This window comes from Chelonoidis abingdonii, chromosome 9 (assembly GCF_003597395.2).
Source record: "Chelonoidis abingdonii isolate Lonesome George chromosome 9, CheloAbing_2.0, whole genome shotgun sequence".
Lineage (NCBI taxonomy): Eukaryota > Metazoa > Chordata > Testudines > Testudinidae > Chelonoidis > Chelonoidis abingdonii.
Window position 1 is genome coordinate 31,851,845 of NC_133777.1, and position 26,801 is coordinate 31,878,645.

At 46.0% G+C, this 26,801-nt stretch overlaps 1 protein-coding gene across 1 annotated transcript; it reads right to left on the reverse strand.

The window, feature by feature from the left end:
• Positions 1 to 2,779: 2,779 nt before the first annotated feature.
• CYP11A1 (cytochrome P450 family 11 subfamily A member 1) lies at positions 2,780 to 26,801 on the reverse strand. The gene is made up of 9 exons (XM_032774013.2): positions 26,512 to 26,801; positions 22,125 to 22,280; positions 21,167 to 21,366; positions 19,885 to 20,088; positions 19,045 to 19,205; positions 17,478 to 17,644; positions 11,283 to 11,361; positions 5,356 to 5,547; positions 2,780 to 2,902 (listed from the first exon to the last, which is right to left on the reverse strand). The coding sequence occupies exons 1-9, from the start codon at positions 26,799 to 26,801 to the stop codon at positions 2,780 to 2,782; spliced, it is 1,572 nt and encodes a 523-aa protein (XP_032629904.1).

The window sequence follows — 26,801 nt, forward strand, 5'->3', positions numbered from 1 at the left end:
ATAATCATAACCAGTAACCCGTAACCTGGTCTTAGACACCTTATATGACCCCCTTTACATAGGATTTGGTGCCACTACAGAACCTTGGTTGCAACCCATGTTCTATATGGTCCCAGTTTATATCAATAACGTCACACTGTGTAAGTGCAGTAACCGCCAGAGTTTGTCATGGCATCAAAGTGTGAGAGGCAGGGCCACCCAGGGGGAGGGGGGCAAGTGGGGGAGAACGGATGAGGCTCCCACCTCGGCCCGACGCCACCTCCACCCCTCTCCCGGGCCTCAACGCATCCAGGAGCATCCCTGAACAGCTGCAGCATGACTCTGACAGGGTCTGAGCTCCGCCCTGCTCAGAGCCGTGTGTTAAGTGGGCAGGGCTGGGAGCTCAGGCCCTACTGGAGTTCGCAGCCCCACCCCCTTACCACACTGCTCTGAGTAGGGAGGAGCTCTGGCCCTGCTGGTGCCATGCTGCACCACTGTTCAGGAACGCTCCTGGATATGACGTGCTGAGGCTCCGGGTAAGGGGAAACCTGGGGTAAGAGGCTGGGACCGGGGGAGTTGGATAAGGGGCAGGGAGTCCTGGGGACAGGGAGGGCGCAGAGGTTGTGGGGGTGGTCAGGGGACAGGCAATGAGGGAGTTGGATCGTGGGTGTTCCAGGGGTCTTTCAGGACTCAGCAGGGGGGTGGATAGGGGTTGGGGGAGTCAGGAGACAGGGAGCAGGGGTGGGGTCCCTGGGTGGTGGTGGTGGTGGGTCTCTGGGAGACAGTGAGGGGACAAGGAGCAGGATTGGTCGAGGATTCTGAGGGTGGCAGGCAGTTGGGGGGCAGGAAGTGGGTGGGAGTCAGATAGGGGGCAGGGCCAGGCTGTTTGGGAGAAACAGGCTTCCCTACCCTAAAGCTCATTCAGCAGTTTGAGGCTTGCAGAAGAGCCAAGCTGTTAGCTTTTCCATTAGGGCTACCATCCCTTTCACTTCTCAAATGCCAAATTATAGTCTATATTTAATTTCAGTGCCATAGGGAGATTCGTGTCAGGGGACGATAGCTTCATTTAAAATTAGCTACTGGGGGAGGGATCACATGAGAAGAGCAATATCCTACACCACCTACCTCCTTCCCAACCCTACCAAGGGAGACACCTCCCCCCCCCCGCCCCCGCATTCCCTGAGGCTTCAGAGTGGTTAATTCAGTGGTTCTCAAACTTTTGTCCTGGTGACTCCTTTCACAAAGCAAACCTCTGAGTGCAAACCTCCCACCTTATAAATTGAAAACACTTTTTTATATATTTAACGCTATTATAAATGCTGGAGGCAAAGCGGGGTTTGAGGTGGAGGCTGACAGCTCACGACCCCCCAATAATAACCTTGTGACCCCTGAGGGGTCCTGACCCCCAGTTTGAGAACCCCTGGGTTAATTTAATTTTAGCACCCTGTGTCCATTCACATGCATGTGCTATTTTGAGCATTTCAGTTTTCACAACATAGGCTCATCCGAGATTCTGGAACAAACTCAAATGCTCAGTTCGTGGAGTAAGTACATAAGCTATACTAAAGGCAAACCCACAGTAACCATCTCCAGTTTGTGAGCGACCCCATGGAGCCAATCTCTAGGAAACAGATAAATGCATGGAGGTTAAGTCCATTAATGGCTATTAGCCAGGATGGGTAAGGAATGTGTCCCTAGCCTCTGTTTGTCAGAGGGTGGAGATGGATGGCAGGAGAGAGATCACTTGATCATTACCTGTTAGGTTCACTCCCTCTGGGGCACTTGGCATTGGCCATTGTCAGTAGACAGGATACTGGGCTGGATGGACCTTTGGTTTGACCCAGTATGGCTGTTCTTATGTTCTAACCTAAATGAACCCAAAGTTATGGAGACAGATATGAGTCAAGGAAGCCAGCAGAGTATCAGAAACCTGGAAAAATCTCTGACTGGATGGGCTCAGGCATTTGGTCACAAGCTGAGGTGGTTCAAAAGTTTTGGATTTTTTTTTTTAAGCAGAATTTTTTTATTGTTTCTTTAAACAATCAAACACAGCAAGCCAGCAAATATTTGGCCACACACTTCTGAAACCCCAAACCATATTCAGGTTTTGGCAGACTAATTTCAGCTTTTCAATTAAAAAAAACACAACAAATTTTGAAGGAAAGCAGACATGGTCTGTGATTTTTTTCTGCTTTTTAAAACCCCCTAGTTTTCGAGCCAAAAAAAATTTTGACAGAAAATATTTGTCCAACCCTTTTAATGAGCCTTTTAGCACTAGCTGATTCTGAGAACCAGTGATACCTTGTAAAGAAGTTTTCTCAAAACTGAATTTGTGCCGAGATGCAGAAGGTTTATTTTTCCCAGGGCCGCCTGTGGGAAGGAGTAAGTGGGGCAATTTGCCAGGGCCCTGCAGGGGCCCCCACGAGAATATAGTATTGCAAATTTTTTATGGAAGGGGCCCCCAAAATTGCTTTGCCCCAGGCCCCTTGAATCCTCTGGGCAGCCTTGGTGAGAGGGAGCCCAGGTTGATAGGTCAGAGGGCTCAGTAGTACCCCAGTTCCAGGCTGCACCCCAGGGAATCCCATCACACACACCCCTAGCCCCCTTCATTTTTCCTTACTAGAGTCTAATTTTTATGTCTAGAGACAAAGTTTCACAAGGACATAAATCATATGTACAGATTGTCCCAAACACAGGTGACAGCTCTTCAGCTGGCTCAAGATGGTATTGATGTTGGCTCCATCACCCACTGACCCAGCCTTGTCACAGAATCAGTGGGGAGCGGTAGCTTCTGTTCCATTCATGGCTGGGAGTCCAAGGCCCGTAACGTAAGACATATGGGTTTGTCTGGGATCAGGATGAGGTCAAACTTGGTACCAATGTCCACTCCTCTCTTGGTTTCTATCTTGAAGTTCTCCAGCATCTGGAAAATAGAACAAAGGAGACAATGAAAATCTGTCAGCGATGCAAACTCATCTTGATTCCAGCCGATGAGGCAAATGGAAGAGAAAGTGTCATTGCACTGTAGCTGCAGTCAGATGCTGTGCAAGCTTCCCTCAACTCCCCAGACATCTTTGCCAATGCCCCCACTTCTGACCTACACTAGAAACACCATTGACTTGAGCTAGACAGTGGCAAGATACTATGTGCCACTTTTTCAACCTGACGCACACTAATTTCTTGCCACACACCACTATCGCCCTCTGGAAGATCCAGAGTTGACTACCTCAGTGCAGGACATTTGCAGGACTGAGCAAGATGTGTGGCATTACCTCCCCCTACTCTCCACTAAGAAGGATGTTCAGTGGGGCCTTAGGTGGATGACCCTGATAACTAGAAGATGAGAAAGGAGATCTCTGGGAAGAAGGCAATGTGGGGCAGCTTCACTGTGGAGTAGGGTTGAAATGACTTTATCCCTAGTCTTTGGCTGAGGGAAGCCCTGTTGACTTGGGGGCTGGACATTCTTTGAATGTCCTTGTATTCATTGCACTAGATGGTCTTTGCTCTCCATCTGTGCATGCTGAAGATGACATGAACACCCAAAAATGTTGCTCATTTGGGGAGGATTTTATACCCCTCTAGTTTTGTTTTTTCGTGAACTTCAAGAAAACTGGCAAAAATCTTCTGTGATCTGCCATAAAACAAACCATGTGCCTTGGGAAGCCTGCATTGTGAAGCCACCTTTTATAGGAGGGGAGGGATAGCTCAGTGGTTTGAATATGAGCCTATTAAACCCAAGGTTGTGAGTTCAATTCTTGAGAGGGCCATTTACGGATCTAGAGCAAAACTCTGGTTGCACTAGATAATCTCTTCTAACTCTGTGATTCTAAGGGGCTAGAGGAAGACTCATGACCTTAGCTAAGCTTTTGACAAATCATTTTTAAATTTACCATGAAATATTATTACAAGTACCTTTTTACCATTTTTAATTTACAATTGTCCTCACAGATGCATTATGTCAATGGGAGAGTGCTCGCTCATCAACATAATTACTCCACCTCAGCAACAGGCGGAAGCTATGTTGGCAGGAGATGCAGGACACACCACTGTAAGTTACATCATTGACTTAAGCAGGAGTATAGACAAGCCCTAAGCTCATTATGTAGCCCCCATCACCAGTGAATGTGAGTATTTCAGATTCTTTAATGCATTTATTCTCACACGCCCCTGGGAGTCAGGGCACTGTTATTAGCCCCATTGTACAGCTGCAGAACCTGAGGCACAGAGCGGCTAAGAGACTTACCCAAGATCATACAGGCATCCTGTGTCAGGGCAGAGAATTGAGCCTGGATCTATGGAGCCCCACGCTAGCACCCAACCCACCGGATCAGCCTTCCTTGCAACATATTCATTAGCTGCAGACATCAAAGCACATTATAAAGGAAGGCAACTATTATTAGCCCCATTTTACAGTTGGGGAAACTAACCCACAGAAGCCCTGAACCTCAAAAGTATTTAGGAACCATTGAAATGAGTGGGCATTAGGTGCGTAAATACCTTTGTGGATCTGGGCCACAGAGATGAAGTGATTATCCATGAACACTGACAAAGCTGGGCCTAGACACCAGGACTCTGAAACCAATGTGCTATCTGCTGGATCATGCTGATTCCAGTGGAAAGAAAGACCTTCCTCTGATTTGGACTGGTTTTGCATATTTGTTGCTAAACTTTTGCACGCTTCTAGCAGGACTCTCAGGGTATGGCTACACTGCATTATAAAGCAGGCTCTGTGGGATCTGGGCTTGTGGCCTTGGTGCTGCCAAACCCGCGGCTTGAGCAGCCACACTGCATTGTAAACCTAGGTTTACAATTGCTGGCACCGGGTCTCACACCATACTAACATGTCCACACTGTGCTACACAGACTGTCTGACTCGGGTCAGCTTGAGCTGTGTCTACACTGCAACATGACAGGGCTTGAGCAGGATTCGAGCTCAGCCCCATTCACCTAGCAGGGTCCTAAGATCTGGGTCCTGACTGCTTATTGAGTCAGACTGATTTGTGTGTGGACGGAAGTGGGCGTTGGGGGCTTAGGTTCAAACCTAAGTCAGATCCCAGCTGAGTGTACAGTGTAGACATACCCTCAGATCGCAATATGGATTGCGGAGAGCTTGCTGGCACATGCACCTGCACTGTAATTTTCAGCCTTAGCTATGGGAACCATCTACCATGCAATGCTCATTCCACTTGTGCAAGCCATGCAGACAGCCAGGTACCTAGACCTCTGTTTCTCTCTTTCCCAACAGAGCCCTAAGTGATCCTGGTTCTCTGTGCAACTGCCCACAGCCCTTCTCTGACATCGCCGGGAACTTGCCTCAGAGACAAGGTGCTTTGCAAATTCTGTGGCTTTGCCAAGGGAGGAAGGTGTCAGACTCACATGGATCAGGAAGATCTGCATCTCCAGCTCAGCAATCCTGCGACCGAGGCACTGGCGTGGCCCAAAGCCAAACCCCAGCCCCCTAAAGTATGTAGAGTCCATTTTCAGCCACCTTGCCGGGTCAAACAGCTCTGGCTTGGTGAAGAACTTGGGATCACGGCCCATAGCGTAAATTCCAACCTGCACTAGAGTCTGCAAAAGAGAGAGGAGGGAGGGTGAGTAGACTGCTAGCAGCTCTCCCAGCAGGCATCCATCACAGAGGTTGTGCCAGACTTCATTCATGACAGGGGCATGACATTGCAGTCACAATGTGGGGGAATAGCATCTGCCCTTACACCAGGGGTGAGTCTGGCCCACTGTGCTACCACAAACAGAGATCCACACACAGGGCGTGGTGGGCAGCCCTCCCTCAGGCTGGGTGACATTGACTTTAATGGTATGCTCCATTGGGAGAGCGCTGCTGTATGTGTTGTGCACAGAGGCTGTGCACTCTTCATTCTGTAACTGGCAATGGTTTCAGACCCTGTATCTGCTCCAGCCAGCCATACATTTAGTTCCCCCATTTTCTTTGGGGCCATCTAAAGTGTTGTTACAACTGAGTGTAAGCTCCATATCTACGCATGGCTTAAACTCACTAGGTGAGTTCCCTCCCCCACCCCTTTACACTGGGTAAAAGGGCAAAGGGAACAGCAGAAGGGATCCCATATCCAGCTGGGGGAGAATTCCCTCACTGCAGGCAGGTGTGGTGGAAGGCTGCCTTCTGAAGGACATGTATGGGGCTCAGGTGCAGCAGAGATTCTGGGAGGAGCAGTGATCTGTTGGGCAGGCTATCAAGGTTGCTGTAGGCTAGACAGGCCCCTGAGCCAGGGGACACTCCAGCTGCCAGAGCAACCCAGGATCGGGCAGGTGCAAAGGTAGTTTAAAGTATCCCCCCGTCCCCATCCCCACTTCCCCACCCCCGGGCTGTGAGTTCTCTACTGTGTCTCTAAAGCTTAGCCCAGATTCCCATCCCACTAACATGCCTTGGCCAACCAGTTTGGATGAGCCCAGGCACTTGTGCTTTAGGCAGGGTTCAGATTCATTGGTAGATCTTTTCTTTAAACAACAAGGTAATGTGCCCAGCCCTGGCCTCACTGACTAGCCCAAGCCTGGTACAATCCTGGTTGGCCATAAGCAAGTTTTTAAACAGTGTTTATCTACAGTCTTCCCTTGGCTGAGAATGGGGCCTTTGCTACAAGCCATGGATATTCTGCACTAGATCAAGCTGACACAATGGTTAAAATGGCTGGGGAAGCCTATCATTGCTAATCTTACCAAGAGGCGAACTGAGGCGGCTGCCTCAGGTGCCTGGTTGTGGGGTGGCACCACTAGGACCCAGAGTGTAGAAAATTGTGTCTGCTACTGTTGCATATGTATTCTCTCTGCTCTAGATGCACAGAGATGGTGGAGTGCTGTTCTGGAGGAAGGAGAGCACAAGAGACATAACAGGCAGGCAGGAGAAAAGGTGAAAGGGAATAACAGAAAGCAGCAGGAGCTGCAAGGAGAGAGAGAAGGAGGAGCCTCTTATGTACCTATCTAGCACCCCCAGGAGCCTGGACTGATTAACACCAGCTTCTCAGGGAGCTTCCTGTTTCCTGATGCTTCCCTGAACCCACTTGAGGAGAACAGGCAGTCAACTGAAGTAGTAGCGAGCCGCAAGTTAGCGCCTTTAAGTCGCTGGTATCTTCCCTCACTTCAGGCGCCTGCTACCAGTCCTGCTTTTTGTCCCCTTCAATTCAGTGTTGAAAGCCACTATAGCTAGCACAGAAAAGCTGAGTGAAAGAAGCAAAATGCCCCTCTGTGGGGCAGCATTCAGAAAAAGAAAGAAAGAAAAGGAAGGCTTTTCTGTCTAAGCAGGAAGGAGCTCTCTGAAGATCATAGACACAATTGTTCACAGTGCAGCCTTCGCGGCCCGATGGGATGTGAGTGGTGAGGAGATGCCTGGTCTCCAGTCAGAGGCAAGTGACCTGTAGTACTGCTCGCAGCATCCATCTCTCCTTTTCAAATGGATGTACAAGCCACATTCCTGAAGAAGTGTAGATCAGAGAAAATGTAGTGAGGCACACGAAACAGTTGTTGCTGAGTTTAGCTTCCTTAAAGTTTAGATGCATCGCAGGACTGTGGACCCACCTTGAGCAGTAGCCTGAGGAGCTTCCTTGTACACTGCTTAGGCCACAGCAAGTGAAAAATTCATGTTCCCCAAAGATAATGAAAATAGAAGTTTCTTGCATGAAAACCACATAGCATGAAACCCCAATTGGGAACATGAAGTGGCCTAAGCAGTACAAGGAAGTCCCTCAGCTACTGCTCAAGTGGGTCACAGTCCTGACTCTGGTTACATCTAAACTTAAGGAACTAAACTCAGCAACAATGCTGCATAGTGTTTTCGTTAGCAGAACTCTTCCAGTCTAATGTTCCAAGTCACAATTGGGCTTCTACACGGAACAAAGGACGGAAAAATCTGGCTAGAAATCTGGCATAGCCATGTGAAGGCAGCAAATCACTAGAAAGCATCCATAGGTGGAAAGAGCTTGTGATGAGACTAAGGTAAAGGCCACCATAGATGATCAGCATCAAGAGAAGATTGCCATCAGAGTCTCTTTACCAAGCAAAAAATGTTCTGAAAAGGCTCATTGCCATTGTGAAAATGCTTGCTACCCAAAACCTAGCACTGCATGGCACTTCAGATCAGCTGTATGTGCCAAACAATGGAAACTTCCTTAAAATTGTGGAGCTGATGGCTGACTTTGATGCTGTACTCCAGGAGCATCTAAGAAGAGTCACCACCCAAGAAATGTACACACACCACTACTTTGGAAAAACAATTCAAAATGAGATCATACAGTTAATGGCAAGAAAAGTCAAACAGAAGATTGTGCAGATCTGAAGTCAGCAGGATAATACTGTGCTATTTCTGGACTGCACACCTTACACTCAGCCATGTGGAACAAATGACTTTAATGGTGCATTTTGTAACAATAAGAGAACCTAGTGAAAATGTCCCTGCATGGTGACGTCAGAGAGCATTTTCTAGAATTATTGACATTGATGATACTACAGAGATGTAACGAACAATGTGCTCTTAAGAAGCTGGAAGATATGGGAATTGCTATATAGCTGACATGAGACAGGTCGGCTCATGATAATGATGCCAACATGAGAGGAAAGAAGCAAGCAGGTGCAGACATGGATGCCAGAGTTAACCCTCAAGCTTTTTTTGTCCCGATGCAGTTCTCATTCATTGAACTTGGTGGTCGTGATGCAGCCATCAGCTTTTAGTGAGGCTGCTGAATTTTTAATGTAATTCAAGAGCATCTATGTATTTTCTCTGCCATCAGCTCATTGATGGGAAATTTTGAAGCAATATCTGGGAACATCCTGTCTGAAACACTGAGTGCCACACAATGGGAAAGTGAGTGGAGGTGATAAAGCCTATCAAACACACCAAATTCGGAAGACAGATGATGCCATAGTTGCCATTATGGAGGATAATGCTATGACAGGAACTGTTCTATTGGGAGAATAGTGGCAGGGGGAAATAGAATCACCAGAAACATACATAACTTCAAATTTCTATGTGGCTTAGTGTTGTGGTATGACATACTGTTTTGAAATAAATGTTTCTAAGCAAGAGACTCATAGGGTGTTGCCAGTTGCCATATATCTGAGCAATGAACAACTGGACAAAGCAAAGTCATACCTACAGTCTTACCTGTCAGCATGAGGGACTTCAAAATGTTCTGAGAATGCACAGAAGTTAGCAGAGAACTTCACACTGAAGCCTATTTCCCACCCATTCAAGAATACAAGAGTCACGAAGAAGAAGACATTTTGATTACGAGCATAAGAGACGCAAACAACATTCAAAGTTGAATTCTTTAACCAGTTGCTAGATTGCGCAATACAGTCAGTTGAAGAAGGTTTCATGGATATCAAACGCCTCACATATCCTGAGTTATAAATTGGGACACATCAGTTGGAAGTAACAAAGGAGGAGAAAGACTCGAGATATTGGTTGACCATAGGATTACTATGAGCGCAATGTGATATGGCCGTTAGAAAGCTAACGCCAGTTTTAGGATGCATCAGGCGAGTATTCCAGCAAAGATAAGAGGTGTTAGTACATTATACAGGCACTGTGAGACTCATCTGAATACTCGTGTGGCATTCTCGTTCTCCATGTTTAAGAAGGATGAATGCAAACTGGAACAGGTTCAGAGACGGGTACTAGGATGATCCGAGGAATGGAAAACCTATCTTATGAAAGGAGATTCAAAGAGCTTGGCTTGTGTAGCCTAACCAAAAGAAGGTGAAGGGGATATGATTGCTCTTTATAATATATCAGAGGATAAAATTAAGGAGAGAGAGGAATTATTTAAGCTTAGTACAAGTGTGAAAACAAGAACAAATGGATATAATGCGACACTAGGAAGTTAGACTTTAATTAGATGAAGGTTTCTAACCATTAGAGGAGTGAAATTCTAGACAGACTTCCAAGGGAGTAGTGGGGGCAAAAGACATATCGGCTTTAAAACTAAGCTTCATAAGTTTATGGAGGGATGGTATGATGGGATCTCCTAATTTTGCAATTAATTGGCATTGATCTTTGATTTTCAGCAGGTAAGTATGCCCAATGTCTGGCTGATGGGATGTTAGATGGGATGGGATCTGAGTTACTACAGAGAATTCTTTCCTGGGTGCTGGCTGTAGTCTTGCCCACATAAGCTCAGGGTTTAACTGATCTCCATATTGAGTCGGGAAGGAATTTTCCTCCAGGGCAGTTTGGCAGAGTCCTGGAGGTTTTTCGCCTTCCTCTGCAGCCTGGGGCACGGGGTCACTTGCTGGAGGATTCTCTGCAGCTTGAGGTCTTCAAACCACAATTTGAGGACTTCAATAACTCAGACATAGGTTGGGTTTGTTACAGCAGTGGATGTGTTGAGATTCTGTGGCCTGCAATTGTGCAGGAGGTCTAGATTAGATGATGATAATGTCCCTTCTGACCTTAAAGTCTATGATCTATGAAGAAGACCTACACCAGCAATGCAGGGCACTAGAGACAGTGTTGGACACATGATGACATACGCAATTTATGACTAGTGATTTAGGTAATTAACTGAAAGCCTTTCAAGATACTTTTTCAGCCAGGATCAACTCCAAAGGCTGTTCTGGAATATACGTGCACAAATAAGATGACCACCCTCTTTCCAAATGCTTTTGTTGCTCTGTGCATACTTCTAACACTTCCTGTAACAGTTCCCAGCAGAGAATGCAGCTTCTCCAAGCTGAAGTTAATAAAAACGCATCGACACTCCACAATGACACAGGAGACTCTGGTCGGCCTTGCTACCATCTCAATAGATTATGATCTGGCCCAGACTGTGGACCTTCAGGAAGTAGTTCAAATCTTTGCAACCAAGAAGGCATGGAAAGCACCATTTTGATTATTCAAACAGATAAAAATGCCAGTGTTTACTATGAAGACAAGAAAAGTTACATTTGCTGTTCAGGCTTTTGAAAGTTAACTGTTACTTAAAATTTTTGACCAAGGCATTTTAAGTTTTTAGTTCTCCTTTATTGGGGTAGGTAGCAAAGCAGTACAATGAGAGGAGTAGAACAGGAAAAAAGCAGAACTGAGACCTTTCAAAGTTTTGGCCCAAGCTAGAGGGTATGGGGGCATCACTTGAGCTCCCTGCCTCAGGTGCCAAAATGTTGTGGGCTGGCCTTGCAGCCTATAGCTGTGCTCCCATGCTGGCCACCACCGTTGGAGAGGCACCAAAAGGAGCAACGGTGGGAAATGTTAAGACAAAAGTCTAATGAAGACAAAGACAAAGGTCCACAGGGACCTGTTCCCCTCTTTCCATCTGGCCCTGCCCCAGAGGGAAACTCACCTTGGCGGGAATGAAATAGTCCTGGAGGATAATCTCCTGTGTTGTGTATCTCTGTAGGGTCACTGCCACTGGATGGAGCCTGCAGGAGGAGGACACATCAGGGTGGTATTTACTCATCACTCATTTACGGTCAATATTGTCCCAATGGACAGAGTACACAATCAGGGCTGTGCATGAGACCAGTCATCTGCTTTAGAAATAAGAGCTCAGCCCAAAGATTCCCCATGCCATTCTGCTCCCACTTTGCTAGAGGACCTACTTCTGTTAAACCAGGCCATCAAGCTATTTCTTGTGACAGGGTAAACAAACCTTCCACTGTCCAGGAAAGGTTTAACAAGCTGCTGTGGGCTTAATAAGCCATGACCTGCTACACCTGCAATAGGTAGCAGGTTAAAAAAATTAATTTCAATTAATCATGCAATTAAAAAAATAACCACGGTTAATCACACTGTTAAACAATAATAGAATACCATTTAAATATGTTTTTATGTTTTCTATATTTTCAAATATATTGATTTCAATTACAACACAGAATACTAAGTGTACTGTGTTCAGTTTATATTTATTTTTTATTAGAAATATTTGCACTGTAAAAACAAAAAAAATAGTATTTTTTCAATACTCCCATGACAAGTACTGTAGTGCAATCTCTTTATCATGGAAGTTGAACTTACAAAAAACTGGATTCAAAAATAAAACAATGTAAAACTTTAAAGCCTAAAAGTCCACTCAGTCCTACTTGTAGTTCAGCCAATCATTCCAACCAGTGGTTTTCAACCAGGGGTACATGTACCTCTGGGGGTACTCAGAGGTCTTTCAGGGTGTACATCTACTCATCTAGATGTTTACCTAGTTTTACAACAGGCTACATAAAAAGCACTAGTGAAGTCAGTACAAACTAAAATTACATACAGACAATGAGTTATTTATACTGCTCTATATACTATACACTGAAATGTAAGTACAGTATTTATATTCCAACTGGTTTATAATTATATGGTAAAAATTAGAAAGGAAAAAATTTTCAGTAACTTGTATTTTTGTGTCTGATTTTGTAAGCAAGTATTTCTTAAGTGAGGTGAAACTTGGGGGTTATGCAAGACAAGTCAGACTCCTGAAAGGGGTACAGTAGTCTGGAAAGGTTGAGAGCCACTGGCTCAGACAAACAAGTTTGTTTATATTTGTAGGAGACAATACCACCTGCTTCTTGTTTACAATGTCACCTGAAAGTGAGTTACATGACACTGTTCTAGCCAGTATGGCAAGATTTTTATGTGTCAGATGTGCTAAAGATTCATATGTCCCTTCATGCTTCAGTCATAATTCCAGAGGACATGCTGATGATGGGTTCTGCTCAATAACAATCCAGAGAGGTGCAGACCAATGCATGTTCATTTTCATCATCTGAGTTAGATGCCACCAGCAGAAGGCTGATTTTTCTTTTTTGGTGGTTCGAGTTCTGTAGTTTCTACATGAGACAATTGATCTTTTAAGACTTCTGAAAGCATGCTCCACACCTCATCTCTCTCAGATATTGGAAGGCACTTTAGATTCTTAAACCTTGGGCCAAGTGTTGAGAAATCTCACATTGATATGTTCTTTTTGTTTTATCAAATCTGCAGTGAAAGTGTTCTTAAAATGAATAACGTGCTGAGATGTCATTCGAGACTGCTATAACATGAAATATATTAAAATATAGCAGAATGTGGGTAAAACAGAGCAAGAGACATATAATTCTCCCCGAAGGAGTTCAGTCACAAATTTAATTAACGCATTATTTTTTAATGAGCGTCATCAGCATGGAAGCATGTCCTCTGGAATGGTGGCTGAAGCATGAAGCATACAAATGTTTAGCATATCTGGCACGTAAATATCTTGCAATGCTGGCTACAAAAGTGCCGGTTCTCACTTTCAGATGATGTAAATAAGAAGTGGGCAGCATTATCGCCCGTAAATATAAACAAACTTGTTTGTCTTAGCAATTGGTTGAAAAAGAAGTAGACTGAGTGGACTTGTAGGATCTAAAGTTTTACATTGTTTTGTTTCTGGGTTGCAGTTGTGTAACAAAAAAAATCTAAATTTCTAAGTTGCACTTCCTTGATAAAGAGTTTGCACTACAGTACTTGTATCAGGAGAATTGAAAAATACAATTTCTTTAATTTATCATTTTATATTGCAAATATTTGTAATAAAATAATAAATAAAATGAGCACTGTACACTGTATTCTGTGTTGTAACTGAACAATATATTTGAAGATGTAGAAAAACATCCACAAATATTTAATAAATTTCAATTGGTATTCTATTGTTTAACAGTGTGATTAAAACTATGATTAATAATGATTAATTTTTTTTAAGTCAATCACGTGTTAAGTGCAATTAATCAACAGCCCTTGTGTCAGGAGATGTTAAAAGGGGCGAGCCCAGCACCCGTAGAATCTGCCTGGGATGCAGAGCAGCTTCCCTGTCCTTGCTCAGTGAGGAAAGTCTCACCTGGGGCCAGAAGCCCCAGAGGAGGGAAGGTCAGCTTGACAGGGGATGTGCTCCATGTGACTTGCCGGTTTCTGTTCTGTGTGGGACCCTGCCTGAAAGGAGTGACAGCCAAAAACTCCTTTTACTTTGTGCACCTGCCTGGGAACTCAGTAGTGGTTTGGTGGGAGCCCAGCTATGGCCCTGTCACATTGCTTAAGACAGTTTCCATTGTGCACAGCATACTGGCTGGGTAGCTGATCAAACCAGTGTATTGCTTCAATGGGATGAGAGCGCTAGCATTTCCTTGAATTGAAGCAGGACTGACCCTGGTTTCCAGCAGGGTCTACCAATCCAAACACCAGTGGCTGAACAGTTATTGCTAGAACTGGGGAAAATTCCCAGTGTAGATAAGACACATGATGCCTAAAGCCAATTCTGCCAGATGGGGGTAAGGTCTAGTCTTGAATCACTCCATGGTAAGTGATTCCAGTGACAATTTGTGCTATCACCAAAATGGTCCTATAACATTACCTCTAATATTTTGCCTAAACTGTCCCAGCTGCAATTTAAGATGTGTCGTCTTGCCCTCCTTGATCGTATGATCACTGTCCTTTCCATGCTACTCTATGCATACAGCCGCCATGCGTCACTGTGATATAATTTCCCACAAAGGAGGTGTCCAGTCCTCTCAAGCTTTCTCCATGGGTCTTATGTGCCAGTTCTCCCATCATTTGAGCTATTCTCCTATAACCTCAAGTTTGTCAATGTCTCTGTTTGACTGAACCCACAATTCCAGTTTAAGAGCCTAAATACATTTCCTGATATCCTCTAGGGGACCAATTCTGCTCCTGAGATAAATCAGGAGTCACTTGATGGTCTGTCTATGCAATTCCACTGGTGTAAGCGATCAAAATCAGCCCCAAAGCACTTAACACATGAATATGTTAGAAAAAATCATAAGTTGTTATTTATATTATTGGAGAGCCACCTCCGGCCATGGTCTACTCATTGTACAGGTGCTGTACAGAGAATTAAAACAAAGTCTCTGCCCCGAGATCATCTCTGCCAATCTAGCAGCCATTATGTGTACAGCAATATCTCATGTAGCCTTAGATATGAGAAGCTGTTTCATTGAGAGGGTGGAGATGGCCATGAAACCAGAGCTCTTCTTTGTCGTCTTTGTGATTTTTGCTATAAGCTGTTTAATGGCCACCTGGCCACCAGTAGAGAAAAGCAGAAGCTTGGGGCCAGATCTTCAGCAGGGGTAAATCTAAATAACTCCAATTAAGTCAACGAACTGATGCTGATTTGCCAGAGCTGAATATCTGGCTCTTTAAGTAATGCACATCTAGCAGCCCAGCACCTTCCCTGGCATGAGCAGTTTAGTGTCATGGGCCTAGATGTGCTGGCCCAGATAGATGAGACTCTCTTTGGACAGGTTCCCCTTCTCCCATTGTCCTGCCTGCAGAGCTGGACTCCCAGCCTCTTAAGTTGATTCAGAACTTTCCTCTCTGAAGCAAGCCCTGCAATCTTTGAGTAGCTTTGCTGTTGCACGTGCAGGGCTTTATTAGTTTAGTCTGCCATTTCCCAAGGTTAGATCTGGTGTCAGTGGCAGATGGGAACACACTGTTATTATGGCAGCAATCAGCAATCCTGATGGATCTCTTCCAAAGCTTTCCAGGTTTTCTTGGCTTTGTGTTTGCATATAATGTGCTCAGAAATCTGGAGCACATCTCTGCAGACCTAAGAAGTTTTATTATTAATCCCCGTCCTTTTGCCACCTATCTCTGTGTCATGGGAGATTGTTGAGGTCAATATTAGACAGACAAAAGAATTCAGCTGATTTCCTGGAGTTGTGAATGTTGGAATCAATTCTCAATGGTGATATTTTTTTCAAAGTTTCTTGAGTGCCTGGTATTAAAAATTCTGAAATACAAGGAAGCAGTAGGAAAGCTTGCAAAAAGAGACCAGACAAAATGCCCCCTCCCTTTGAGCCACAGGCACAGGTCTTCAAAGCAGTGGATGTACCATGCGTCTCCTATGCAAGGGCAGAGTGGGAAGGGAAGCTGCTCACACACAGAGAGAACCAGTTTAGTGATATCCTTACTCATGGTATCTTATGGGATGGGTGCAGGGGACTGGACCATATTAACTCTCAAGGTCCCTTCCAGTCCTATGATTCTATGGTTCTATTCTAAAACTGTATTATAATTTTCAACTGCTAGGCAACACAGTGCATAACATCGCTTACCAGAAGTGGTAACAGCATACCTAGCTGTATTCTAAGGTATTTTAAAAAGAACACGTATCTTGGATCTTTCTGTAGCCAGGACAAATCTGGTACAGAAGGCTGACCTGCAAGTAGAGGTGTTGCAACTTCCTGTGTACAGGGGGTACATGACACTTTGTAACATGGGCCTATTTGTCAGTCTGCAAAGGCACTGTTCAGTGTAGCAGTTACCCAGAGTTAGCAATGACTTCATAGTTGTTCTCTTCTCCTGTTTCCTTGACGCTCAGCGAAATTGTCACGGAAAAGCAAAATGGAAAGTTTATGGCGAGCCCACTGGGACTGAGATGGAGGAACATTCCAATTCTGTGAACTTATTGTTTTGGAAGAACAACAGTGCTCAGTGTGGTGCTCAGTTAATTGATTTTTAAGGAGGCAAATTTATCACCCTTTGCATCAGTTTCTGTCAAAATGTTGCCATTGTTGCCAAGTCATAAATGCTGCGCTGATGAAAAAGTGTGATAGATGGACTGTAGCAAACACGCTATGGTGGCAGAGAACCAGAGGCCTCCAGCATCAAAAGCACAGTACCCTCCCACTAGAACAGGGTCAGCAACCTTTCAGAAGTGGTGTGCCGAGTCTTCATTTATTCATTCTAATTTAAGGTTTCGCGTGCCAGTAATACATTTTAACGTTTTTAGAAGGCCTCTTTCTATAACTCTATAATATATAGCTAAACAATTGTTGTATGGAAAGTAAATAAGGTTTTTTAAATGTTTAAGAAGCTTCATTTAAAATTAAATTAAAATGCAGAGCCCCCCGGACTGGTAGCCAGGACCCGGGCAGTGTGAGTGCCACTGAAAATCAGCTCATGTTCCGCCTTTGGCACACATGCCATAGGTTGCCTACCCCTGCACTAGAACTAAGGTGATAGCTCTATAGGTAAGTAGGTAGTGAGCTGTTATCTTCTAATATGGGGTTTCTCAAACTGTGAGTTGGGACCCCCAAGTGGGTCACAACCCCATTTTAATGAGGTCATCAACACCGGTGTTAGACTTCTTGGGGCCCAGGGCCCAAGCCCAAGCCCCACTACCCAGGGCTGAAGCCGAAGCCCGAGCCACATCCCCCAGGGCTAAGGTTACATCATGCCCCCCCACCCAGGGCAGAAGCCCTTGGGCTTCAGCTTTGGCCTTGCCCTACCCTGGCTAGTCTTTGGTCCCCCATTGTGGGGTCGTGAAGTAATGTTTGTTGTCAGAAGGGGGTCATAGTGCAATGAAATTTGAGAACTGCTGTTCTAAGATGATCAGCCATTCAAGAGGGATGCTTATTTTTCTTCAAAGGTAAAAAACTCCAGCTCCAGTGCTCAGATTCTGTAGTGCTGAACCAACCCATAAAGGCTGAACTCCCATAAAGAGAAGGGAGTAAACCCACATCTTGGTACAAAGTGGTGGGGGTTAGGAACTGATTACAATATCTTGGAAAGGAAAACTCCTTACCTGAGTGTTTCCTTGATGACAGCTTTGAGCAGCCGGATGGCTTTCAACATCTTCAGCATATTGCCCTGTGCTGCCTGTCTGGCTGCAAAGATCTCTGCCCGCAGCTGCTCCTGCACCACTGGAGTGCGAGCCAGTTCGAACATGGCCCACTGGAGGGTCATGGAGGTCTAGAACAGGGCACAGAGGATGGTCATGGGGGTCGAGAGCAAGGCACAGGGGAACCTCCCAGAACTCAACACTAGCTGGGTTCTTACTCTAGGGATGTGGCTCTCTGGGTGAGCCATACATGCCATGTCGCCTCTCTGTGCCTCAGTTTCCCTTTCTGACAAGAGGGGCGATTGTGTGGCTTTAATGAAGCACCTTGAGATGCTCATAGAAGAGGCCCTGTGTTGATGAAGTGTTACGGGTCAGGACTTTTAGAAGAGCTTATGGGAGTGAGGCACCCAGGTGCCCAAGCGCCAGTTCCAAGCTCTCAGCTTTTGCCATTCTCTGCCTTGTATACTCCACCACAAGCATCGTCCTTTGAGGAGCAGTGTGGGAAAGTCAGCTGGGGGCACTTATGCCATCAGAGGGCTGCCAGAGCCAAGATATGCAAACAGGGAACTATGCTGAGGTTCCACCATTGCTCCTTAGTGAAATGCCAGGCCAAGGTAATAATGAATGATCTCCCCTAAACCGTCTAGTACACAGCAGCTACTGCAGATATTGTAATATTGCTGGTGCTTTCTGTACCTTGAGAGAGCACCCGGTAACCCTCCACATTCCTTATCTGTATATAATTGTGATATTCCATAGAAAGCATGCCTTGTAAGGCATCAGGAGAAAAGTTACCATCTGCTGAAAATCATTTCTCTATCCATATACGTTTATCATTAATGCATGTGAAGTTATGAGAATTGTGTCATATGTCACAGAAACATGCTGTAAATTGAGGAATCAGACAGAGGCAACAGCAAGAAGAATAACCAATGCCTGGGTGGGATGTGAAGCAACCCATCAACAGCCATTGTTCAGCAAGGAAGCTACAATGCAATGACTCACCTGCATGAGGCCACATCCGGGGGATTGCTCAACTTTGCCTAGAGACTCAGCAATGCCCCCCAGACATACCTGGACTTGTGTTTTCCAGGCACATGGACTGAGGGTATAAAACAGACAGAGTGGACACATACTGGGCCCTTTTCCTGCCCCCACCTTCGCTGCAAGCACATGAAGACAAGACTCCAACAGGGGAGATTGGCCCAAGTTTAAGGTATATTCCTGGGGTACAGTGCTGGGAGCTGGGGGGATTTGGCTCTGGTGCCTTTCTCTGTGTTATTCATGAGTGGCTCTGGGAGCATTCATGCAATCTAGCTGGGTGTGGGGTCTCCACACACGGTTGTGCTGAGTGATCACACCACCTGGAGGGGTTGCTGCTGGTCACAAGCAAGGCATTGTGAGATACAGCCCAGACTGGAGAGAGGTAAGGGGGAACAGCGGTCCCACAGTCTGAGGCTGCACCCCAGGGGGTCCTGTCACAATCGCCACTACAATGGCAGTCTCCCCAATCCCCGAGGCTCATCCTTACTGTGTCCACCCCGCCAGCCATCATCTCTGTCACGCTAGCCTTGATGTCATCGATGGGCAGCTTGTCCTGTACTAAGAGGCTGGATAGAATGCCAGTATATTCCTTGGTGCTTTTCCGGTCCAGCCGGAGCTCTCGGTAGATATTCTGGATGCACTTGTCAGCTGTGAAAAGGGAGAGGGAGATAGGGAGAAAAAGCAAAGCAGTAAATTCAGCGTCTATAAGGGCCCAGCCCTGTTCCCACTCCCCATGCCATCACCACCCCATCTCTGAGCCCCTGGTCCCTGAGTCTCCTTCGGATGCCAAGGTGCTGTCACTGAGTGGCTTTTTAATAGCATCTCTTAAGCCAAAGGAGCTCACCTGCCCCAGCCAAAAGCTGTGTGGCTTTCCCATGGGACAGATCATTGGGCTTTCCCAGACTGGCCAACCCTGGCTAGAATCTAGTACCCAAGGACAGTATAGGGAATTCTGCACTTTCCTGACACTTTGTATCTTTCCTATAATTCCCTAACTGAAGCCATATGAGTGATCCCTCCTGCACCACAGAAAACCCCACCAGCTCCTCCAGCAGAGCTATCCCTGCTGTCTTCCATCTAAGAGACCCCAGCAACATATCAGAGCCCTCAGTATAGCAAGGAGAAAGTATCTTGCCAGAGTCACCCCTTCTTATTTTTTGTGCAAATCCATCCTTTTCCCTGCATGATGACCCCACAACTTCTCATCTGTGGCAGTATGAGACTGAGTCTGGGACCTTCCGCATGATAGCATGAACACTCCTGCCCTAGCCACCACCCTTTCCCTAAGATGGTTGGGATCTATGCAGCAGTGCATATGAGCTCTCACCATGCCTGAAAATCACATCCCAGGATTGCACATGGTCCCGCCAGGTCTTAGAGTTGATCCTGCAGAGCACGCTGGGTGGGATGTAGAGCATGGGTGAGGTGGTGTGGAACATCAGGGTCACGGCATCGATGAAATTCTGCGCCTCAGGGTCAATTAAATCCTGCAGGAGCCCGAGGCGTGCTCCATACAAGACGTTGCACACGGCTGCAGGAGCAAGGATTAGGGTTAGAACTCAGAACTTCCAACATCCCCCAAAATGTCACTCTGGGGTGATCTGAAGCCATTAGCCACAAGCACCTCCATTACACAGTATGTTGATATGCAGGGCTGGTAGTGCTGTCTATTAAGGATACACAGGCAACCATAAACCTGGCGTTTCCTAGCTTCCAAGAACTTGACTTTACAACCTTAATGTTCTTTTATATGTAGTTCTATTGCGTGTAATATATAGTGTTTCTTATCCAACATCATTCCAAGATCTTCACTCCAGAGAGGGGTCATTTCTACCCATTTCTATTCTAGCACTAACATATTTGTCATTATATATATAGAACACAGTGTCTAGGCCTGAAATGCAGCCACCTCTGTGATGAAATGGCAGTATTTCAAGGCCAGCCGACACTGCACAACAGTTCAGGACATGAAGAAAGAGCACTACATGTAGCTGAGGCTGCAGAGAAGGTTTGTGAGGCAGGATGACTCCAGCTGAAATTTGGGCAGGACTCTGGAGCCATCAACTGTATTCTTGGAGGAAGTGCCATGAGTAGTCAGAGACACAGTTCAGGGGCCAGCTGGTGTAAATTAATGTGTTTCCATTGACTTCAGTGGAGCTGTGGTGACTTAAACCAGCTGTTGATGTGGTCCTATAAATATATTTCATCCACAAGATACTCAGACATGATGGACAGAGAGGTTCTGGATGATCCTTGCAGAAGCTTGCATTGCAGTATGAGGCATACAGTTAGACACTGACGAATTCTAACCCATGGGGTTTGTTTCAAGCTGAAGAGGTTCTGCTGAAGGTCACTTGGATGCTCATCCAAACAGAGTTTCCTAGCAGAAAGGGTGGATTTTCCACCTCCTAAGGGTATTCAGACCCTATAGGTATGGTTCAACCCCTTCTAATGATAACAGGCCATTTGCAAAGTCACAGGAATCAGTGGCATGTCTGGGGTGTCTGGCTTTAGGCACTAGTGCAAACTGACTGAGCTCTGTTTCCCCCAGCCCACTGAGCCAATGAAAACCCACAGGCAGCTGCAGCATGCCAGCCCAGTCCACTCACACTCCAGGGCGAAGCGGAACAGCTCATTGGTGAGGTCGCCCGTCCACCTTCCCCGGCCACTCTTCCCGATCTGGACTTGGACCCTCTTGACAAAGTCCTCGCTCACCTCATTCAACAGGGGCACAAAGCAGTCAATCATCTGCAGGGACAGGGCCTCTTTATTCAAAATGAGGCGGTCAGAGCGCCAGGCCTCTCCCTTCCTGGGAAAATCAAAGGAAGATCACTGACATCGCTGTGTTCCCTGATATCTCCCACGTTTCAGGGCAGGGCACAGTCTAAACCCATTCTTTCCCACTCACCCAGCCCCTACCCACTTCTGCAACCCTCCTCATCTCACCCATGAAGCAACACAGCCTGATTTTCCCTGAGTGGCACCCACTGCTTCCTGTCCAGCTGCCATGCCCTGGCTGGTCTGTTCCCATGTGAATTCCCTCCCCTACCTTGAATCACATGTTCCAGGCCAGAGTCCTGGCCTGACAGTCACACGGGTCCTAGCAGCAGGGAAGCAAGTTGCATGAGTAGTGTAAGCTAGGGATCAAGGAGGGTTTCCAGGATGGGCAGGTTTTCATGTGCTCCAGTTAAGAGACCAGCTCTGACTCTCTACTATGGGTAAACATACCTAACCCACCTGAGCCTCAGTTTCCTAAGGATTAGGTATCAACCCACTTCTCTCGCCAGCTGATGCTCCAAATTCAGAGGCATCACTATTGCCAAGCTCCTCTTCTCACATCATGATACATCTCCTCCCTTCCTAGATTACTACATAAAGGTGAGCCCAGCTACCTTTGTCATTAGAAAGGGAGCTTCACTCCCCATCCCCTAACCCCACGTCTACACTGACTATACCTTGGGAAGGGTTCATTTCTTTCCCAAGTTTCTCTTTTCTTAGTCTGAAGTGAGGGTCAGAAGAGGCCCTGGAGAAAGGGCCCCAGCATACCCTTTTATAGTCCTTACTTACTTGAGAAGCACTCCATATGGTTTGTTGCGGAAGTCACGGTAGGCCATCCAAGGTGGCACCATGAACCTCTCCGGGTAGTTGCCCTCCGATTTAAAGAGAGTAGCAGCATCTTCAGGGTTAATGATATTCACACTCTGGTAGAGGCCGAGTTTCTCCCTGTAACATTTGACAGGGGATCAGGACACTCCCACAAGCAAAGAGCCCTGAAGAAAACCTCACTTGCTCACCCTAATAAATGCTGAGTGGGGTAGGGGTTATAACTGGTACCCCATGAGTAGCAATGGGGGAAATTTACAAGGGCCAGAGTCTCTGTTCAGCATCGATACACACCTAAAAGTCTGGCTGCTTATCAAAACTATGGGCCTGATCCAAAGTTCGGAGGAGTCTTTCCACTGACACCAATGATCTCTGGACCAAGCCCTGTCTTCTGAATTATGTATGTAATTAACTTGAAATGTCTAAAACATGCCCTTTGCAGTTCCCCCTGGGCATATGTTGGATGTGAAAAATAGGCCACTATCAAAACTCTTATCATTTAAATAACATGCATAAGCTCCCATACTTGAAACTCAATGGATGGGCTTTTAGCAGCACCCAAGTGACATAGCAGCACAAATCCCATTGAGTCCCATTAAGACATATGCTTCAGAAATCACTTGGCCATTCTGACTCCAAAGGGCTTCGGATCTGGCCTTAACAAGTGCTTCATAATCTATATGAGATTATGACTAAAGACTGCACTCAGTTACCCAATAGGGCTCTTCTCTTCTGTTTTTAATACTTCTGCATTTGTTTAGTGATTAGTATATGGGATTGGCGTCCAGGATAACTGGCTTCTGTTACTGACTACTCCCTCTCTGACTCCAAGTCATGCTTCCTTCCCCTGCCTCCATTTAACCTTCTGTAAAATCAAAACAACAATAATATTTCCCTCTCTCCTATGGGTACTATAAGGCTTGTTTAGTTTAATGTTTGTTGATTTTCCTCACAGTCCTTGGACAAAAGGGGCCATCACAGGAGTTAGACATGAAAATGAGTTAAACTGAATGAGCTACGATTTCCTGTCCAATACAGGGGTAGCCCCAAGCTGTTCCCATGGGGAGAGTTTTCATTAGTCTCACACTCAGAAATTTTGGTCAGTTGATTTTATTTCCTTTCTTAATATCATACCCTGTCATAGCATGATAATAATCCTCCTCACTGTTTGCCAAGCTAAACTGCACATATTTAGCTAATTTTGTCTGCCTTACTCAAGCCCTTTGCTGCTGTTCTCTGAACTGCCTTCCTGTTACCAATATCTTGCTGATAATGATTCTACCTAAAACTCAGCTGGGCCCCATTACCATGGAATCTGAGCCTGCCATGGGCTTTGAAGTATTTGTCCTAACAACTCTGTGAGGAAGGGAAATGTTATTCCCATTTCACAAGTGGTATACTAAGGTGTAGAGAGTGTAAAGGCCAGATTTTGAAAGATACTTAGACATCGGTGTTCTCAGCCTTGCAACACCTAACTCGTTGAGTAGCCTATCTACACTATGCTGTTAAACCGATTTTAACAGTGTTAAATCGATTTAACGCTGCACCCGTCCACACTACACTGCTCTTTATATCGATTTAAAGGGCTCTTTAAATCAATTTCTGTACTCCTACAAAACGAGAGGAGTAATGCTAAAATCGATATTACTATGTCGGAATAGTGTTAGTGTGGACGGAAATCGACATTATTGGCCTCATTATTTTACCGTAGCTACCCACAGTGCACTGCTCCAGAAATTGATGCTAGCCTCGGACCATGGACGCACACCACCGAATTAATGTGCCTAGTGTTGACACGCACAATCGACTTTATATTATCTGTTTTATAAAATCGGTTTAAGCTAATTCGAATTTATCCTGTAGTGTAGACGTAGCCATTAATCTCATTCTCAAAAATGATTTAGGCATCTAGGATTCTAAGTCCCATTGGCTTTCAGTGGGAATTTGGCTCCTAAGGACATAAATCCATTTTGCTAATGAGATTTAGGCTCCTAAATAAATTAGGTTGCTACAACACTGAGTGCAGCAATACCTAAGTACCTTTACAAATCTGGGCCTAAGTCAGTTGCCCATGATCACATGTGAGGTCTGTAGTTGAGCAGGAACACAGATCTCCCCCATCCTGGGCTAGAACCCTAACTACTGAACCACCCTTCCTCTTCTGCCTGAAGACAATGTTACCCAGAACCATATTTTACGGGCACTTGCACCCATCCAAAGTATCAATTACCTGGCAGCCTTGCATGAAGCCTTGATATCAAATTTCAACACCTTCGGAAAAAGTACCCACTTTTGAAAATGCTGGCCTTAACTTCCCTATGCCTCAGTTTTCCCACCTGTAAAGTGGGGATAATAAGTTACCTACCTCATAGGGAGACAGCGAAGCTTAATCCATGAATGTGCCTTAACAGCCTGTGCTACTTCTTGGGTTTAGTGGTGCAGCTACTCTGGGTCTATAACTCTTTCTGTGATCAAGGGGCGATCAGTATGGGAAAGGATCACTCTTCCTGTCTGCCCAGTGCACGCAGTGAAGAATTTGAGCAGGCTGCTTTGTGGCCTCGGAGCTTCAGCCTGAGTCTGTGTGGGACATAGTCAGAACTCAGCCAGAATTCCCCCTGGCACACTGAAGTGGAAGCTTTGTCACCTATTTCAAGAAGGCAGCATCTATTTCCCTCTACCCCTTCATACTGGCTCAGCTGCTCTAACTGGCACAGAGCCATGGTTGCACCGTCCATTTGCCTCACGACAACCTCTTTGGGAAGGCTGGGATGGTTCTTGCCACTAGCCTTTCACACAGATCATGCAAGAATTATCTGTGGCTGTCCACAGGGTCTAAGTGCAAGGGGCAGCTCCCCTTGAACACCCAGTCACAATCTGTCTTCTAAACTACATCAAAGCCACATCCCACAGCCTTTTTCCACAGGGCCTCCCCCTAAATGTCCTTCCTAAGGGTCTGATCCTGCGAGCTGCCGACACCTGCAACTCCAAACCAATGGGAATTGCCGGAGATGACCACCACCCAAGATCAGACTCTAGTTACCCAGGCAAAACACCTATTCTTTCCAAAGGGAACGGAGCACAACTAAAGAATAAGGGCTTCAGGATCAGGCTTATGCAGACTAAACTAGCCCCAGCTGTGTAACAGATATACAAGGTAGAGGGTCAAATCCCTAAGACTAAGTCTAGGGGTGAATTTGGGCCCATGAGATTTTCTCATGACTAAAATAATCCTGGGCTAAAGAGATACTGGTGGAAGCAAAACATTGCAATGAAAAATATAAGGCCGGCACCTCAGCTGGTGTAAATGGACACAGCTCCACTGCAACCTGTAGAAATCCCCTGACTTTTGCTAGCTGAGGATCTGTCCCATAGCCTTGTACTAAGTACAGTTTGGAGACAAGTTTGTTGTTTATAATACAGTCCTAAAGATTTTGCCAGCCAAGGGAGTGTGATCAGAGAGACAATAACGTACCGAAGAATGTAAATGGCCACTTTGATCCCATGTTGGCTTTCTCGGTATAGGTACACTGACAAACATTTTGACTTGCAGATAGAAGGGTAAATCCAGGGCCTCTTGCCATGTTATATTAACCGTTGGTTGAGCTGGGCGTGTGCAGCAATGACAGATTGAAATTACAGTGTGTGACGTTACATGTTCACACACTGGGGTTTTGTATTACTGCCCATCCCCATGGCGTCTGAGCTCCTAGATGTACAAACCTACATGGAGAGGAAGGCTGGCCTTCTGGTTGAGCCACCAGCTGAGACTTCTTGTCACCCCTAAATCTGGCCCAGACCAGACACTTGAAAGATCTTTCAGATCTGAACCTGCCAGACTATTAGTGTTCCAATCACAGAAATCAGGGTCCCCCTGTGATAGGCACTGCGTATTGGAGGAGGGGCAAAGACCTTACCATCTCAATAGCCAAAGGGTAGGTTTTGAAACTGAGGCACAAAGAGGCCAGTGACTTGCCCACTGTCATGCAGCAAGTCAGTACCAGAGTTGGCACTACAGCCCAGGTCGCCTCACTCCCAGTCCAATGCCTTATACACTAGCCCACACTGCCCCTCAGTTGATACTACTGGAGTTGGGTCCCTAGAGGACAGAGGTAAAAGCAGATCTAAATTTAGGGGCAGATGGATAAGATTGTCCCATCAGGCACTGAGAACCCAAGTTTCCAGGCTCCTGCTCTATTGCCCAACCCACTAGACCATGGTACCTCAATACCCTACCTATACACACCTGAGCCTCACATTTTACTTTATGCCACTGAGCTGCCCTTAGCAGGGATGTGCAGAGCAGAAGGAGTGCTGTTGCTGCCCAAGTGGGGCCTGCCTAACAGCTTCTTACCTGTAAATGGGTCCAAACTTCTGGAACTTGTGGATCATGATGTTGTGGACGTTGTGGAAGCCACCCTCCTGCCAGAAGTGAAAGAGGTTAAGCCAGCCTGTTCTCCAGTTGCCTGGCAACTCGCTGAAGGACCGGGCCACCTTCCTTTGGAGGGAAGGGGAGTACACTTCGCCAGCGGCTGTGTAAGCCCTGCGGTAACCGAGGATCTGGCTATCCTTGGTAGGGGAAAGGATCCACAGGCTGCTGGGATTGGCTAAAGCTGGCAAATGCATGCCACCCCTGGCTAACAT